The 19816-nt window shown below is 41.5% G+C and overlaps 1 protein-coding gene across 7 annotated transcripts in view; it reads right to left on the bottom strand.

The window, feature by feature from the left end:
* LOC140713623 (F-actin-uncapping protein LRRC16A-like) overlaps positions 1-19816 on the bottom strand; it is a 328263-nt gene that overhangs the window by 164308 nt on the left and 144139 nt on the right. For all 7 annotated transcript variants that reach the window (XM_073023966.1, XM_073023968.1, XM_073023970.1 and 4 more), the window contains 3 exons: positions 19210-19298; positions 15591-15685; positions 6675-6761 (listed from right to left, as the gene is read on the bottom strand). In XM_073023966.1, the coding sequence (XP_072880067.1) occupies positions 6675-6761; positions 15591-15685; positions 19210-19298 (271 nt within the window). The remainder of the gene's footprint in view (positions 1-6674; positions 6762-15590; positions 15686-19209; positions 19299-19816) is intronic.

Genomic DNA, 19816 nt, shown 5'->3' with positions numbered 1-19816 from the left:
TTGCTTCTCCAACCCAAGATGGCAGTAGAGGAGGCCATGGACCAACATGTCAGAATGGGATTGGAGATTAGAGTTAAAATGGTTGGCCCCTGGGAAATCCTGCTATCTGAAGATGGAGCGAAGGTGCTCGATAAGGTCGTCCCCCAATCTACATCAGGACTCACCCATGTGGAGGCTACAGTAAACAACTCCAACAGACTTGCAGGTGAAGTGTTGCCTGACTTGGAAGGACAGTTTGCGGCCCTGAATGGAGGTAAGGGAGGGGGTGAAGGTGCAGGTGTACCACTTCCTGTGCTAAGTGCCAGGAGGGGAAATCACAGAGAGAGACTGATCCCAGTGGAAAGTGCAGCTTGGAGGGAAGGCAACGATGTGATTGGTGATAGGATCCTGTTGAAGGTGACAGAAGTTGGGAGAAAGGGAAGGAGAAGGAGCACCTGGGAAGATGATAGGCAAAAGAGAAGAAGAGGTAAGAGGGGAGCCTGGATGCTGAATGAAAGAAGAGGGAAGGGGAATGGGAATAATTACAGAAGTTAGAGAAATCGACAGTCTACAGGTAACTTTTATAAACCTAATGACTCTCAAAGCTTTCTTCATTTCTTCCCACACTACCACTTGCAAAAATACCACTCCTTTCCCTTTCCTCAGTTGCTTCACCTCCATTGCATCTCTTCATAGGATAAATCTTTCCTTTCCTGAACATCAGAGATGTCATCCTCCTTCAAAGAACAGTGTTTCTTTTCTTCCACCATTGGGGCTGCCCTCACCCACAGCTCCTCCCTTTTCCCCAAGCATCTGCCCTCACCCTGCCTTCTTGACATCTTAACAAGGATAGAGTTCATCCCATGAGCCGCTGCATGCAGCATATCATTCCCCGCAACTTCCATCACCTTCAACGGGATCACATCACCGAACACGTCTTTACCTCCCCCACACTCTCCACTTTCTGCAGGGATCGCTCTCTCTGTGATTCCCTTGACCATTCATCCCTCCTCACTAATCTCCTTCCAGGCTCTTATCCCGGAAGTGGAAGAAGTGCCACACCTGCCCAGTCACCTCCATTCAGGGTCCCCAAACAGTAAGGCAACTCTTCCCTGCGAATCGTTTGGCGTTGTCTACTGTATCCGGTGCTCCTGATACACTTGGTGAGAAATGACAGATTGAGGGACAGCTTTATTGAACACCTTCGCTCCATCTGCAACAAGCAGGATTTCCCGGGGGCCAATCATTTTAATTCCAATCCCCGCTCCCCTTCTGACATGTCGGTTCATGGCCTCCCCTACAGTCATGATGAGGTGATGCTCAGGGATCATATGGAGGAGCAACACCTCATATGCCATCTGGATAGCCTCTAAACTGATGGCATAAACATCAATTTCTCAAACTTCCAGTACTGTTTACCTCCTCCCCCTTCTCTCTTCCATTTCCCACTCTGGCTCCCCTCTTTCCTCTTCTCCTGCCTATCACCTTCCCCGGTGCCCTTCCTCCTTCCCTTTCTCCCATGGTCCACTTCTTTCCTATCAGATTCCTCCTTCTTCAGCCCTTCACCTTTTCCACCAATCACCTCCCAGCTTCTCACCTCATCCCCTCCTCGCCCGCCCACCCACCCGGCTCCACCTGCTAGCTCGCACTCCATCCCTCCCTGAAACTTGTTATTCTGGCTTCTTCCCCCTTCCTTTCCAGTCCTAATGAAGGGTCTCAGCCTGAAACATCGACTGTTTATTCCTTTCCATGCTGCCTGACCTGCTGAGTTCCTCCAACATTTGTATGTGCTACTCATCTTTTAGTTTGATGTATAAAAGAAATGATCTGCTTATAACAATATAAAGCACTTGATAACAAGTACTTAATCCTTAATCTTGATGTTTCCACACAATCTACCCCAACCACACAACTCCCTTTTCTTTAAACATTCATGATTTTACAAAAAAATGCTTTCTAATGTAATCTGTGAATGTGCCCAACCACTTACTGATTAGACATTTAAGCATATAGCCTTTAAGTGCTAAATTCTAATGACAGCACCCTTACACCTAGCCTAATAAATGATCAAATTAATGTTACAGAAGAAAATAGCAATTTTTGATGTAGAATCTTTCATAAAAATATACATTATGAATTTCCATGTAAATCTATTATCGGTGGTGGCACGAGACGTTTTCTGGTCTGCCACAGGCATTAGCATCAGTTCAGTGCTTTGCCATCAACACTCACCCCACCCCCACCTGCATCCCAAACCCCTGCTCAATGTCATGTTTAATATCACAGATATTCCAAACTGTTTGCTAATCTCATCTTTCTTGACACAATAGCCGTTTCCATTATTCATTAGCCAAGTGAAATGGCATAGTACATCCACTTTAAATGCAGTTTGTTAGATCACATTGTGATCTATAAATCTTTGGCTCATTTAGTTACTTGCTCTCAGAAAATTACAGAATTGGTCTGTCAGCCAAGAACACAAACCAAGCAGTACACGTGCATCTGATGAAAACAGTTCTAAAATATTTATATTCTAATGTGGCAGAGATATAAGCAATTACTCTATTTTAAGCAATATGGCTGAAAATACATCCCAGCTTTTAAAATGTAATCTTTGATAGGACATGCATTGCTGATTAATCATGTCACGGTAGAACATAGTTTTGTATTATAATTATAATGGTGGTCCTTAATGGTATTGGTCCTTCTGGCATACTGAGAGAAGGTAATAAATGTTGGAGATGAGCTTTATTGTTAAATGTAGTGTCAACCTCAGATTTTTTAAAAAGAATTGTTAATACACATTGCAAAGAAAATCTCAATATATTCAACGTGGAAACAGTGGGGGGTGGGTATGGGCAGGAGAGGATTTGTAATTGTGACTGGAACTTATAAAGTCAATCTACTTTGATTATAAGATTTGGATTACATTAACATTTTCCTGCATCCCACTGCTTTTAAAAACCATATATAACCAAGATTACACTGCTACTAGTTACATAGTGCTAGCAAATTCTATTTTTATTCATCTTTATTTTTTATTTATGAAGTTAGCACTCCGATAAATATAAATAGCCAGAAAAGTAAAAAAAATCATTCCTAGTATAATGGTTAGGTTAATGCTTTGCAGCGCCAGCAATCGGAAGATAGGGGTTCAATTCCTGCTGCTGTCTGTGAGGAATTTGTATGACCACATAGGTTGCTCTGGTTTCCTTCCACGTTTGAAAAGATGTATGGGTTTGGGTTAGCAAGGTTGTGCTGTGTTGGAAGCATGGTGACACTTGCAGGCTGCCCCCAATATATCTTTGGGCTGTGTTGCTCACTGATGCAAACACAATTCATGATAGGTTTTGATGAACATGTGACAAATAAAGCTAACCTTTAAAATACTATCTGGAATAGATTAGGTCATAAAATGGCCATAATTTTTTTAAAATTATGTATTTGAATCTGGGACTACTTATGATAGTGTGACTTCTTCAAATATACTGAACAATATAGTCAACTTGCATTTTGGTACAATAGCTTTCTCTCAGCTTCAACATGAACTTTATTGGGTATTCATGTCACAGCCACCAGACACACAATGGCTTGCTGCACAACTGATCTACTTTTCTGATATCTGTTTATATAAGCTCATATCTGATCAGATTTCTTAATTCAAATCCACTTCAGACTTAATTTGTTTTCTGTGAAACTTTAGGTTGACAGGAGTAATAAACAAGAATTCACTGGTTCAGGCTCACTCAGACAGACCTTGTGGACCATTTTGGATTAAGACTGCACACGTGTTTTTCCTTCTAACCCAACTTGGATATCGCTTCCAACTCAAATGCAGACAGTACATCTTTGAACAACACCTTATGTACTTAGGCACCATCTTTAATATAGAAAACTCTCGGTGGAATGGATGACAATAGATGCCCATGTCAAAGAGGTGTTTACAATGAGGAGTTAATAAAGTGACTCTTAAAAGGAAAAGTGGAGGTATTTGTTAGTGATGTGGGATGAATGCAGGGAGTAAGGCATGAGTTAAAAGATGTCCATGTGCTAAAGACAATGGATACTACACCAGTGTTTGGAAGCAAAAGTGTGGGAGTGCCTGGAAACTGCAGGCTACAGCAGCTTCACTGAAGAAAAGCTACTCTGGGCAATTAACTGATGTATAAACAAAATAAAGATAGGCAAAGCGCAAGACAAAAGTCTTGGTTGAAACGATATGTTTTAAGCAAGATAGAGGAGGAGATCAGTTCATATCTGAGGGCAGCATTCAACATCATCAGCTGAAATGGGGAGAACGAGTGGACACGGTAAGAGTTTGTGCTGTTGATAAAGTAAAGCCATGAAGGAATTTAAACAAACATGTTGGAAATTTGTGGGAGGAGGAAAGGGTAAAGTCATGAAGAAATTCAAACAAACATGGAAGCTTGAAAACTCTAACATGGGGAAACTGCAAGTCCAAGTAGACGACAGCTGAGAGGAACTTGGTATGGAGTTGGACAAGCTGGAGTAAGGATGACAGGGAATGGAAGGCAAAATACAACAGCTCTGCCTACAACATACAATGATGTTTACATTTCAGAAGTACTGTTACTGATTCTGGATATTTTGAAATGTACAATGTGTATTAGATAAAGACTCCCCTCACCTATGACAAAGAAGTTAATGTGGATGGTGCCTTTATAGCTGGTTTAATACCCAATTCACTGTCTAACAAAAGCATGGCATAGCTTATTAGTGCATTGCAAATATACTTCACTATCAAATGGGAGTCTTGGTTGGCGTGGATGAGTTGGACCACTGTATTTGTTTTCGTGCTGTATGATTCTAACATCTTGCAGACCCAGTCTGTGAGAAATACGAGATATAACTTCATGGGAGCACCACACTCTGCAAGTTCTCTACCAGGTAGCACATTATGTTGGTTTGATATGCATCCATTTCTGTTGCGTCTGCGGTCCAAAATGATCCAAGCTCCCTGAGTAATTGTATTGTGAGTACATTAAAATCAGTAGCTCGACAAGGCTCACCAACTTCTCAACACATTAGGAAAATCAGTTAGGTCTCATCAGTATCACCTACGTCCAAAATGCACTTGAAATTTGGGAATGATCTCATGCAAAGCTGTTTTTTTGCATAAAAGCCATGAATATCTCAGTAAAAAAAAACAGAACAAGAGAAATAACTGCAAAGTAATCATTTAAATAGAATTACCAGAGTTTGCACAATGGAATTGTTACATCAGTTTCTGTTCCTTTATTTGGATAAAGTTCAAAAGCAGAGATTGAGAAGAAACAGGACCTGTTAACAGGTTGTGGTGTAGATGATATTTGCCTATTATAATTAAATTTGACACATTTAACTTGAGGAGAAAGGCATGGAATGGGAATACATGTTGAAAATATGGTGGCATAGACTTATGACAATTCAATAGAAAAGACTACATTTTTATATCTGCTATCAGATCTCTTTCAGGAATGTTCACCAACACTTGAAAGGAATTGGATCACTTTGGCCCAATTTGCTAACAGCAAACTCTGACAAACAGCAATCTGATGATGACCAGATCATTTCCTGGATATTACAGCTCAAGCAAGGGATTAGTTGGTGATTAATGAGTCAGCAAATATTTTGATCAAGGGGCTATCTATGGGAAGGTCAGCATACAAGGCTCACGCGTGATTTACTACTGAACAAGGTCACAAAGAAAGGGAAGCTTACAGGGGAGAGAGATTTAATGGAAATGGATGTGCAATTTGCAGCAAGTATATAATTTTTCACTACAACACACACAAAATGATGGTGGAACTCAGCAGGTCAGGCAACAACTATGGAGAAAAGGGTCTCAGCCTGACATGCCAACTGTACTTATTTCCCTAGATGCTGCCTGGCCTGCTGAGTTCCTCCAGTATTTTGTGTGTGTTGCTTGGATTTCTGGCATCTGCAGATTTTCCTCTTGTTCGTGATTTTTCATTGCACTATTTTTCAAGGAAATTAATTGTGTTGTGAACAAGAAGTATGTTATACGATCCAACGTCCAAGTAAAACTCTTTATTGGAAATATCAACTGAGGGATAAATATTGATGGGTGGAGACGCACATATTAATAGAAGTATGAACAGGTAAAAATCACAAAAATGCTTCTAGCATTTAAAGTTTGTAAATAGGACACAGAATACAAGGCAAATTAAAATATGTACAAAGTTGTAAGCACCAAGTACAAGGCCATAGTATTAATTTGCAGCTGATAAAGTAAATTAACTTTTATTGGCAGCATAGAAAGAATATTAAGAGAACATCAAGAGGCAGAGGTTTTACAGAACGCCTTCAGGGAAAAAAGAATAGAGAGGAAAAGAAGTTTATGGAGTTGTTATTATACCAAATATCAGCAATTGAGGCAGATATTATAGTACATTTGAAAAGAAATATGGGCAACATTGAAAATAATGGAAACGACAGGACCTCAAAGGACAAAGAAGGGTTTAGTTTTGTGTTGTTCTAAAAAAAAGCTGCTCAAACACAAAGAGCCTCAATGTACTAGATTTTGACATTATTTGGTGGTGTGCAATTGATGCAATTAACTGACTGCTGGCTTCAAATCTCTGCTCTCTCCCTGTTTAAGTTAAGTTAGATGCATTTCATAATTATCCTCTCACACCCTCTACTGAAGAAGCAAATAATATTTTTATCAGTACCTTTAGGTGACAAGGAGGTTTTCGACATGTTTAAATGTTTCAGTCCCTTTGGAATTTTGGCAAATTGGCTGCTCAAGGAAGACATACCTACAAAACAAATCCGATTATTAAATCTTTATTGAACACTGAACCAAATACATATCTCCAAAAGTCACACAACTCCAACTATAGCAAGAGCACATTGTTTTTGGATATGAAGTACCATCCGATTCGAATCATACCACATTTCTTGTTAATAATTCAATGCTGAAAGCAGTTAGGCAGTTAATTCATGCCAACATAACATTCTAGACTGAGACATAGATTTAAAATAAGAAAAAATCCATTATGAAGCATATTACACATAATGAAAATCAATTCAGTGTCTTTACAACAATGATATTTTCAAGTATTCATTTAGAAAAATAAACATTTTCACAACAGAATTGTCTGTGAACTTGGAGAGGGCAAAATACTTAGAAAAAAATCTTCATTTCTTTTGAGTGACAAGTTGTGGGTTCAAGCTCACTTTACACATTTGGTCATGTAATTGCTATTGATGAATGCAGGCAGCATTGAAATAGATGGCACCACTGCTGTGAGTGGTACCACTCATCAGAAGCAGCAATAAACTGACAGCCATGCCACTGAGATCTCATAACAAGTGGCTGGGGAGCTCCCAGTGTCCTGGTTTATTGTTCAACCAAAACCAGCAAAAATGGATTATCTGAGCAGGAATACAAATGTTGGCGATGTGCCACGGTTACTTCTATTGTGCCTCCCTCCACTACCCCTAGTACCTGTCAATTATGACCCTTTCCTACCGACAAAACACTCCGGAACCTTCTTACCTAGAAAATTGCCAATTTGTCTCTCTATATTTGCTCACATTTCTTTCTCAAACTGCAAGTTTGGGAGGTTTAACTTCACCATTCTCCTTCCCATCAACTCAGCTCTGAGAGGATGGAGGACATGATGCAAGTTCAAATGGATTCTGAAAAATTATGGATTGACACAAATACTCCCAAACTGATTACCACCAGTGAAATTTCAGTGTGCCTTAAACTGTACTTAAATTAATTTTCAGAAAAGAGTTGGCAGACTATAAATCATGGGTGGTTTCTATACACAGTCCTTTGAGTTACCTCTCAGTCCTGTTTTCACATTCACTGACTATAAATGGGTACTTGGCTCTATGAGTACTTCCTTTTTACTTTGCAAAACATTCAAATTCTTGATCCAAGTGAGAAAAATATCCTTCATATGTTTCTACAGTAGCCTTTTCTAACATTAAGTCCCTCCTCTTGCTACTGCAGTTCTAATGCGAGAGACCTATTTGAGTATCATGTTCGCACAAACCAGAAAGGAGGTTCCTGGATTTATTTTGATGTTGAGTATGACTTGCAGCTTGTGGGGGTGGGGGGGAGTGGGGATGACTTGAAGAAGTGGAGAAATAAAAATAAAGAAAAACAGAAGATGCTGGAATAACAGAAAATGGAGTAAACACTCAGCAATTCAAGCAGCATCTGTGGAAGGAGAAACTCAATGTTTCACGTCCGGGAGCCTTTATCAAGCAGAGAAGTTGACATTTCCCTAGTTTTTTTGAGGACCAGGTACACATCAGATTACAATGCCCTGGAAGCAAACCTGCAACAAGAAACTGCTCCTGGATACTTCCAAATAAAAATCTGCAGCCCTGCTAAGAGTCCAATTGTCACAGGGTTGAGACCCAGAGACTAACGGAAAAGCAAGGTTATATGCGGCTTTGCTCTTAAAAGATAACCTCTGAAATGATCAACCTAGTACTCAGCCCAAAGGTACCTCCTTCTCAAGGTATGGCCAATCAATATGAACCCTGTCAGTGATGTCAGATTCTGAAGTAAATAAATCATTTGGAAAGAAACAGCAGCATTTTTTTCTGTATGCTAAGCAAGTTTCCCTAAATGCTACAGGTTATGCAGCCAATTAGAATGCAAGCTGAACAACGTCTGAACACAGTCCCTTTACAGATAAAGGACACAGCTGGCAACCTCACCAGACTTAATGTTTCAGATGTAGAAAGGAGTCCTCACCTACTGACAGGGCAGATCAAAGACGATTTGACAGTTCAAAAAAGTGAACACTGTCATATAATTGATGGGTTATCCTCAGAATTTGAGGGATTATGACACACTACCAGGTGGGACATGCTTTAGTGCAATGCGCTACCATGCAAGTATGCAACGAGTGATCGATGCAGAGGAGACAGGACCCTTTTTTTTAAGCATATTATGAGGCAGAGTTCTAAAGGGAGAAGAATAGAGCTGACAACCTGCGTACACTGAAGCTCAGGTCAGACCCTGATTTTAAGGAGTTTGTAGAACTTACTTTAAGATAGCCAAGTGTCAATCTTTATGACTTTTATATTACATTACTGAGAATAAGTCACAAGAGTTGATTTAAACCATGTTACTTGAAGTTATGGAGACGCAAGAGACTACCAATGCTAGAATCTGGAGGAACACACAAAATGATGGTTCAGACAAAAATCTATAATCTATGAAGGGAAGTGAAGAGCTGCTGTTTTGGGTCAGGACCCTTCACCTGGATTGAAGGATAGAGGGGAGATACCCAGTATAAAATGGTGCAGTGAAAGGGTGGAGCAAGAGCTGGCAGATGATAGGTAGTGATAGGCAGATATGGCGGTGGTGGAAAGGGTGTCACAAGCTGGCAGGTGATAGGTGGAAGCGACAGAAGGCTGAAGGTGATGGAATCAGATAGGACCATGGATATGGGAGGAAGTTGGAGAGGATGAATGTGTGGGTGAAGGGCAGATAGTGATTAGTGGGGGGGGGGGAGGGAGATAGGGCAGTGGGGGCCAGGTGGATAGAGAAAAGAGAAAAGGAACAGGGGAGAGTGGTTACCAGAGGTTGTGAGAATTCAGTGGTCATACTGCCAGGTTAGAGACTGCACAGGCTTTTCTTGCAGTTAACATGGAGACAGAGCTTCAGCTGAGTGCTAGCTGCTGCCAACTGTTTGTTCAGCCTCCACATGTGGCCTAGGTAAATGCAAGTGGGTGGACAATGTGCTAAATGTAGCCGTATCTAGTCCATTACTGATACTGGTATAAAATACAACACAGAAATACTAGCAATATGTCCAAAAAGGAATTTGGTTGTTACATTCCAGGGCGGAGGCATTGTTAAAAAGGCCAGCATCTGCTGGTAGAGGTGTGGACAATATCATTGAACCACTGCTGTTCTTCAGGAGAAGGAATTCTCAGAATGCTTCTGGAGAGAGAGTTCCAGAATTTAAACCAAGCCACAATTTATTTCGAAGTAAGGATGGTGCTCCACCTGGAGAAGAATCCACCATCTGAGCCATACCATCTTATCATAGATTCCATCAGGGAAGAGGTACAGAAGCTGAGGTCCCATGTTCAAGAACAGTCACTGTCCTTCAATCTTTTAAACTAACCTGCACAACCCTAATCTTGGTTAATTGACTTAGTTTATTTAATTTCTCATTGTGTTCTTTCTTATGAAACTTTGTACAATTTATGCTTTTCTTATTAATGTATGTGATGCCATGTGCCTGTGGTGCTGCTGCAGTTAAGTTTTTATTGCAAATGTACACACATGTACTTTGGTATAGGATAACAAACTCTGACTAGATGGTACAGACTGCAGCCAGAGCACACTGGTGGTGCAGTGAATCACTATTTCAGGTGGTGGATGGGGCACCAAAGAGGTAGTCACTGTTTGCTTTGTCGCAGATGGTATTGAACTTTGAAACTGGAACTTATTTCATCATTGTTGTGATTTTGTAGTTTTAAATGGCTATATAACTCCAAGAGGAGGACAACCTCGATGTAGGGTTTGGAGGCTTGCATGCCTCAATGACCCAGAGAATTATGTTGACTGGAGTTAGGGCTCTATGCTTTGGCTATTGGTAGGGTCACCCATGCCAGGTCAAAGGGTAGAGAGAGGCCAGACTAAGAGTGGTGCACCTGTCCTCCGGGTTCAGCTCAGGGCCAGCAGCCCTGACTGGTCAAAAAAACTACTGTTACAGAAACAGCAACAAAGAATGCTACTACACAGACAGGGATGGAGGACCTTCACAGCTGCCCCAGGTGCCAGCAGCGTAATAGGCAGATGAAATAGCTACAGTGATCATTTCAAAAACTCAGTTTCAATTCTTCTATAGATTAGGAAATAGCAAATGTGTCTCCATGAGCTAAGGGTGGAAGATGAAAGGTAAGAAATCAGGAGACAAGTTAGAGTAACATTTATTGTTGGTAAGACACTGGAGTCAGTAATTAAAGCAGAAGTGGATAATCATTTAAGAAGATTCAAGATTAATCAAATCAACTCAACTTGGTTTGATAAAAAAAAACTAAATTATGTTTAACAAGTTTGCTTCAACAATGCAACAATAGGTGTTGATATAAAGATATTTGTAGAAGTGCATCTGGATTTCCAAAAGGCATTTGACAAAGTGCAACATTAAAAGGTTTTCAGCACAGGTTGAAAGCTCATAATATTGAAGGAAGTGTGTTAAAAGTCGGAAAAAATGGGTCTTTTTTCAGTCTGGAAGAGTATAATGAATAGAGTGCCCCAGGGAGCAGTTCCTGACCTTCAATTATTTATGATTTATATTACTAACTAGGAGAAGGGGCAGAATGGAGAGTACCTACATTTGCTAATGTCATGACCTCAGCCCCCTCCTTTGTGAGAATCGCAAGAGAGAGAGAGAGAGAGAGAGAGAGAGCCTTACGGTTTGGAATGTGGGCTGGTCGCTCAACAAGACAAAAGCCTCGGACATAGCCATTGTCTTGGGAGACACCTTTGTGGAATAAGGAACTGGCCTACGTGCAAACCCTCAGGGCAATGTGAGATGGGTGATGGGGGAAAGATTGCCTCGCCCCCCAACCTGATGGACATCTACAACCCTGCTAGTCCAGATAAAAGGTGGGCTGCCGAGGCGGGGCCTCAGACGCACCAAGGAGACACACGAAGAAGACACGATAGTGCTTCCCGTCAGAGCGGGAAGCCATTCTGAAGGAAGCCACATGCGTTAGATTCTGGATTGGGAGTCTGTGGCTGGACCCAAAAGGAAAAACCGCTTTAACTAACAGCAGGGATTTGCTTCGCAAGGACGATGGGCAAGTGTTCCTTTTCTCTCTCTCCAACATGTGAAATGCCAGCGGTTCCCGAAACGGGGAAGCCTGCAGACTTTGAGTGACTCTAATATTCCATTGGACTCAGTATCCCCTAGACAACGATAGAGCTCATTTTTGATTGATTATTACTACACCTGTGCTTTAGATTGAGTTTGACGATGTATATGATCTGAATGTTTTGTATTAACCATATGTTTGTGCCCCTTTATAAATAAAACGTTTGAAAATAGTAGCATCAGGCTTCAGCGGACCTCTCTATCTTTGCTGGTAAGTCACCCGGTTACTGGGGAACGTAACACTAACGACAGGCATGTTGAGATAATGTTGCTGTGATTCTGCAAAGGGATATAGATCCACTGAGCGACTGGGTGAAAACTTGGCAAATGGAGTTTAAAGCGGGCAAGTGGGAAGACATATAATTCACTAAAGTAATCAAAAGGAAGATTGTCTATAGAGAAGGAAGCTACATATGAGCAAAGTAAAGAGGGATCTAAGCTTTCGTGCATGGGGATTACAAAAAGTTAGCAGACAACTACAGCATGTAGATGAGGAGGCAAATGGAAAAATGGTGTAACCCTCGGTTCGGCCAGCAGCTTACACTGGCTTTTATTGTGAAGGGGCAAGAGTTTAAAAATTGGGAAGTTTTGTTAAAATTATACAGGTTGCTGATGAGGCCACACCTGGAGTACTGTGCACAGCTTTGGACCCCTTACTAAAGAAGGGATATAGTAGCAGTGGAGACAATCCAAAGGAGGTTTAGCAGGCTAAATCCTATCCAGCATGGTGAAATAGGTCAGGATTGTATTCCTTTTTCAAAGGAATGAGGGGTAATCATGATCTTAAGAGGGTTTGACAGGACAGATGGCAAGATTTGTTCAAAGAAGTGTTAAACTCTGGAATTCTTTGGCCCAAATATAGTGGAGACCAGATCATTTACAGCGGACATTGATAAATATTTGAACTATTGAAGACTTGAGGGTTATGGTGAACTGGCACAGAAGAGGAGTTGAGGTCTGTGTAGATGAATGAATATCATACTGAATGGCAAGACAGGTTTGAGCTGTCCAGTAGCCAACTCCAACTCCTTTTGGTGTTTTCATTAACAGGAGGGACTTGAATAAGGGGATGAAGCGACAATGTACATAGAAATTTCTTCTCGCAGAGGGTAGTTAGTATCTGGAATTATCTGCCCCAGAGAGTTGTGGAAGACAGCTGGTCCAGTGAAGGCTTTGGTCAATGGTGTCTGTCAGGATGATGATAGTAGGGCTCCTGACACTGGTTATTCTATTTTGTTATCAGCAATAAATACTGCTAATTGAATTGAGCACTGTATAATCAGTGAACATTAAATGGAAGGAAGGTCATTGACCAAGGTATATTGGAGTTCAGTAAATGGAAAACAAGTTCATCTTAATGGCACTGTAAACAGAACCTTCTGTCATTTTGCCGAGCATTGAGGGAGAGTGACTGTACAGTAATTAGCCAGTATGGATTTGTACTAAATTTATTTGGACAGAATGTACTTGGATAATTTTCAGAATGTTGAGTGGATGTCAGTGTTGTAACGTACCAGAATAGTTGATTAGAGGCACAGCCAATTCTTGGAATAAGCCTTTAAATCTATACTTGGAATTTGCCTTGACCCAATTTGCTGCTGTATCCATTTCACTGACTGGTTATTCCGAATCATTTTGAGATGTGACAAGTCCAATGTGTTTTTGTGCATATGGAAACAGAAAATGCTGCAAATGCTCAGCAAATTAGACAACAACCATGGAAAGAGTAACACTTAACATATCAGAATTGAACAATTACCTCTGTTTCTCTTTCCACAATGCTGCCTGACCTGCTGAGTGATTCGAGCATTTCGGTTTTTATTTCAGATTTTGAACATCACCAGCTTTGTTCATTCACATATTGTGTGTTTGTTGCATTAAAAAATACAGAATGCTTTCAATGGGGCAAAAGTCAACTTGCTGTTAAGTGCTTGTTTGTATTTCTGGGCTTCATAAAGTGATTTCCCTCCCAAAGAGTTTGCAAGAACTCCCAAAAGCAGTCCCCAATTATCCCAAAACTGCAGCTTTCCAGATGCACAGGTTTAGAACATCGATTTAAAATAATCTTGCTATTAAAAAGAAAATCAAATGAGAATGGGAAATTTCAGGGTCATTTCAGCTACAGAAAAAATAATTTGAACTCAGAAAAGAATACAAATCTAAAATGTTTTTAATCAAACTAAGTAAAATTTGTTGGAACACACTCACGTCTGTAGCAGTTGATTTTCAGTGCTAAGCAGTTAAATGACGTCATTTCAGAGGACACCCTGACTAAAATGGGGGACTTAAACACAAGAAATTCTACAGATCATAAACATGAGAAAGTCTACAGATCTGGAAATCCAAGGAAACACACACAAAACACTAGAGGAACTCAGCAGGTCAGGCAACATTGATGGAAATGAATAAACATTCGGTGTTTTGGACTGAGGCCATTCTTCAGGACTGAGAAGGGGGAAGATGCCAGAATAAAAGGGTGGGGGAGAGGTAGGAGGATAGTTAAAAGTGAAGCCAGGTGGGTAGAGGGCGGGAGAGGAGAGAATCTGACAGGAGAGCAGAGTGAACCACAGGAGAAAGGGGACCCAGGTAGGTGAGAAGAGGTGAAAGGTCAGAGTAAGGACTAGAGGAAGGGGTGGGAATTATTTTACTGGGAAGGAGAAATCAATATTCTTGCCATCAGGTTGGAGACTACCCAGACAGAAAATAAGGTGTTGCTCCTCCACCTCGAGTGGCTTTGTCTCGGCTGCAGTTGACACAGACCTTGAGCATCAGGTTGGAGGCTACCCAGACAGAATACAAGGAGGTGTGACACCAACCTCAGTGTGGCCTCATCACAGCAGTAGAGGAGACCATGGACAGAAATATCAGAATGGGAGTAGGAAGTTGAATTGAAATAGAAGATCCCGTCTTTTGCAGCGGACAGAGCGAAGGTGCTCAACAGATTGGTTCTCCAATATGCACAGGGTCTTACCTATGTAGAGGCCCCACTGGGAGCACCAGATACAATAGCTGACCCTGAGAGAATCGCAGGTGAAGTTTCGCCACACCTGAAAGAACTGTTTGGGGCTCTGAATGATGGTGAGGAAGGATGTTTGCAATGATAAGTACCAGGAGGGAGAGCAGTAAGGAGGGATGAGAGGACAAAGGAGTTCCATAGAGAGTAATCCCTACTGAAAGTGGGAGATGGCGGAAAGAGGGAAAGATGCACTTAACAATCAGATCCCATAGGAGATGATGGCAGTTACCAGACTGATGTACTGCATACGGAAGCTTGTAGGGTGGTAGATAAGGACAAGGAGAGCCCTATCCCTGTTGTGTCCTTTCTGTGATGAGTTTATGTGAATACAGGAACTTCACATCAACTGATGCACAGTGAGGCAGAGTGCAAACTATTTTGGAGGAAGTCTTGGTGCAGTTGTGCATCGCAAATAGCAGCTTTTTGTAAGAAACAGCTTTACAGTTTTCACCGGAGGTGACTGAACCATGTGAGTATTCAGTCAAAGGCCACCATTAACAATTGTAAAAAATACATACAATTTTTATGAACTCATTGACTGCATAATGAAAAACGTGCAGAGACTAGAGGAAATCTGATGCTAGCAGCTTAGTTCAACAGGTGTGTGATCTTGCTTAGCTACTCAACAGATGCAACTCAGTTGCATGTAGAAGCAAAGTTAATAAAAATCTGTAGGCTAATTATATGGATGGCAGTTCACATACCTCTGTCCTCCAGCTGATTATTGGCAAGATTGATTGTGTGAAGTCCTGAGTTGGGATTGTGAGCGAGAGCACTAGCCAACTTCTGTGCAAAATCCCTAGGAGAAAAAATGATTAAAAACTCTATCAAGGGATGCACTTGAACGTTAATTCCCAAGCAGGTACAACATAATTAAGGAGCATGAGCCATGGATCAGTCTCTAAATATGTATTACACCCAAACCTTACTGCTTAATCCCATCCACACACTGCTTCCATACTCCTTCTGACAATAATCTGTAAAGTTATCCACAGCTCATTTTATTCTTGTTCTGGGTTCCTGTAAAGAGACTTTGAATATCTTATGTGCAATATTGTATATAATTCTGAGCTATTTTATTTCGTCCAAATTGAGGGATGCAAAATCGAGGGAGTATATATGCTCCAAAAGGAGTGCAACCATGTCCTAGGGTTTGGAGGCTTGCGTGCCTCAATGACCCGGAGAACTAAGTTGGCTGGAGTCAGGGTCTTGTGCTTTGGCTCTTGCTTGGGTCTCCCATGCCAAACAGGTCAAAGGGTGAAGGCCAGACTAAGAGCGGTCCACTGGTCCTCCAGGTTAAGGGGTTCAGCTCAGGGATAACAACTTTGACTGCTTAAAAAAAATTGTTGCAGAAAAAACAATGAAAGAAACCTTCGTTGCTCTCCTAAACACCAGCAGTGTAACAGGAATTAAGAAAGTATAGCATATACACCAATGCACATAAATAGTGCAAAATCGGCTGGGTTTCACATACAGTGATTTATCTCTTTGCATATAATATGTGCATTTTAAACAAAACTAAAGTTACCGTTGGCAGGAAGTCCTGAGATCGAACCTGCTACTGACATTGAACCATCCATCTACTGATATCTATTTGTTTTGTCCATGTGTGGATTCAGAATTGGCTTACCCTGAGAAGGCAGAGGATAGCTGTAGATGGAGCACGTTCTGCCTGTAGGTTGGTGACCAGTGGTGTTTGCAGGGATCTGGGACCCCTCCTCTTTGTGAACTTCATAAATACCCTGGATGTGGAAGTGGAAGTGTTTGCACATGTCATGAAGGTTGGGGGAACTACTGACAGTGTGGAAGGTTATCGTTGGTTACAACAAGCCATGGACAAGATGCAAAGCTGGGCTGAGACGTGGCAGACAGAGGTTAAACCGGGTAAGTGTGTAGTGATTGAATTTGAAGGCAGAATAGAGGGCTAATTGTCAGGATTCTTAACAGTGTGGAGTACAGAGAGATCTTGGCTAATATGAGGGGTCATAATTTTAAGGTGATTGGGGTATAGATAGATACTTTATGGATCCCAAAGGAAATTACAGTGTCACAGTAGCATTACAAGTGCACAGAAATAAGTATTAGATCTCATATAGAACTCTTTGGAGCAGTGCATTTGCCTTAGACTATTACTGAAGAGCTTCTCTGTTCAGCAAAGGTGGCATGCAGAGGGTGAGAAAAGTTGTCCAGAATTGCCAGGATTTTCCATAGGGTCCTTTGTTCAACCACAGCATCCAATGTGTCCAGTTTGACTTCTATATATATGCCCTTCTAATCAGTTTATTGATCCTGTTGGCATCACCTGTGTTGATGCCATTGCCCCAGCCCATCACCGCACAGAAGATTGTGCTGGCAACAACAGACTGGTAGAACATGTGAAGGAGAGGCCTGTGTACTCCAAAAGACCTCAGTCTCTACAGGAATTAGAGGAGACTCTGGCCCTTCTTTTACAGCCTCTGTATTGGTGATCCACTCGAGTCTGTCATCCAGGTGCATCCCCAGGTACTTATAGGTCCTTCCCACATCCACATCCTCACCACCAATAGTAACAGGGAGCAGTGCAGGCTTAGTCTTCGTCCATCACCATCTCCTTTGTCTTACTAATGTTGAGCTGCAGATGATTCAGCTTGCACCATTTGACAAAGTCCTCCACCAAGTCCCTGTATTCATCCTCCTGTCCTCTCTTTATACACCCAACTATTGCTGTGTCATCAGAGAATCTCTGCGGATGACATGACTCGGTGTTGCACCTAAAAGTCCAAGGATGTCAGAGATTTTTTACACTTAGATCATCTGGACAACAGTAATACCCATGTCAGGCTGCTGTTGATTGATTACAACATCATCATACCCTCAGTACTAATCAACAAGCTTCAAAACCCGGGCCTTTGGACCAAATGGATCCTCGACTTCCTCTCAGAAAACCACAGTCAGTGTGGATTGGAAATAACATCTCTTCCTCATTAACAACCAACACTGGCCCACCTTAAGAATGTGTATTTAGCCTGCTACTCTATTCTCTCTACACTCATGACTGTGTGGTTAGGACAGCTCAAATAACGTCTATAAATTTGTCAATGTTGCAACTGCTTTTGACAGAATTTTAGATGGTGACGAGGAGGCGTATAGGAGTGAGATAGATCAGTTGGTTAAGATCGACAACGACCTTGCATTCAACGTCAGTAAGAACAAGGAACTGAATGTGGACTTCAAGAAGGGCAAGTCATGGAATACAGACCAGTCCTCATCGAAGGATCAGCAGTTCAAGTTCCTGGGTGCCAACATCTCTGAAGTTGTTTCTGGGCCCAACATACTGATGGAATTACAAAGGCAGCATACCAGCAGCTTTATTTCTTTAGGAGTTCCAGGTAACCTGGTATGTCACCAAAGGCCCTGGCAAGTTTCTGCAGCTGGATCATGGAGAGCATTCCTGCTGGTTCCATCACTGTCTGGTCTGGAGGGACCACTGCTCAAGATTGAAAAAAGCTGCCAATGGTTGTAAACTCAGACAGCTCCATCATGGGCACTAGCCTCCCCAGCATCTCCAAAAGGTGATGCCTCAAAAAGGCAGCATCCATCATTAAGGACCCCCATCACTCAGGACATCCTCTCTTCTTATTACTACCACCAAAGAGGTGGCCCGGGGTTCTGAAGACACACACTCAGTGTTTTAGGAATGGCTTCTTCCCTCTGCCATGAGATTTCTGAAAGGACAATGAACCTGTGTACACAAACTCACTATTTTTTCTCTTTTTACACTACTTTTTAATTTAAGATTTTATATATCTCTTAGTGTCATTTAGTTTTCTCCTAACGTATTGCACTGTACTGTTGCCGTGAAACAGCAAATCTCCTAACGTACTTCAGTGATGCTGCGTTCCAATACTGAGAGTGGTGGGTGCAAGGAATGGCCTGCCGGGGTACTGGTAGAGACAGATACATTAGGGACATCGAAGGAACATTTAGACAGGAGCATTGGTGATTTAAAAAAAAAAAGAGGCCAATGTAGGAGGAAAGGGTAGTTTGATCTTCAGAGTAGGTTAAAAGGTTGGTACAACATTATGGGCAGACAGGCATGTATTGCAGGCATGTATGTTCTAGGACTGCAGTAAACTCTTTAGGGCAACTAATGTATACTGCACCAATCCAAATAAGAACACTGAACAGATTATGAGTGTTCACACATGAAAAGCATTATTCTGAAGCTTTTATGATACATAGCTTAAACTCCATTTAATGGTTTTATAAATCTTAAAAGATTATTTAATCTTTTTCCTAGAGCTTACATACTTTTGAATCAATGACTAACCAAATGGTACTTACGTTCGCAATCCTCCGTTTTCCAGCACCAGCTCCTCCAAACGTGTGGACCGAGCAATCACTCGTAGGATTTGGTCACAAACATCTGTGGACTGAAGAATTAGAAAATGAAATCTGCCTAAAATTAAAAATAGATGATAATGATAAACAAAGCACAAACCACACCCAAATGATGCACACATTATTCTATTCCATTGGACAGAGAACCTCGATTCAAGATTTCTCCCTCCTCACTACCATATTAACACTCCTTCCTTAAAAAAAGGAGGAATTCTGTCAGTCTTAGCAGGATTGTCAGCTAAAGTGCTGTAAAGTCAAACAACATGACAATAAGAAAAAGCTAATCGGCCAATCTACTTGTCCTGTCCTGGACTCAGCAGGCAAGTGTAATTGCGAAGAAAGCCTGGCAGCACCTCTATTTTCTTAGGAGTCTGCAGAGATTCGGCATGACATCTAGAACTTTGACAAGCTTCTATAGATGTGTGCTGGAGAATGTATTGACTGCCTGCATCACATCCTGGTTCGGGAACACCGAAGCACTTGAACAGAAAATCTTACAAAAAGTGGTGGACTTGGCCCAGTACATCACAGGTTAAGCCCTCCCAACTAT

The sequence above is a fragment of the Hemitrygon akajei genome, chromosome 20 (assembly GCF_048418815.1).
Source record: "Hemitrygon akajei chromosome 20, sHemAka1.3, whole genome shotgun sequence".
In the NCBI taxonomy this organism is placed as follows: Eukaryota; Metazoa; Chordata; class Chondrichthyes; order Myliobatiformes; family Dasyatidae; genus Hemitrygon; species Hemitrygon akajei.
The sequence above is the reverse complement of the archived record's forward strand: the minus strand, read 5'-3'. Positions and strand labels throughout refer to the sequence as shown.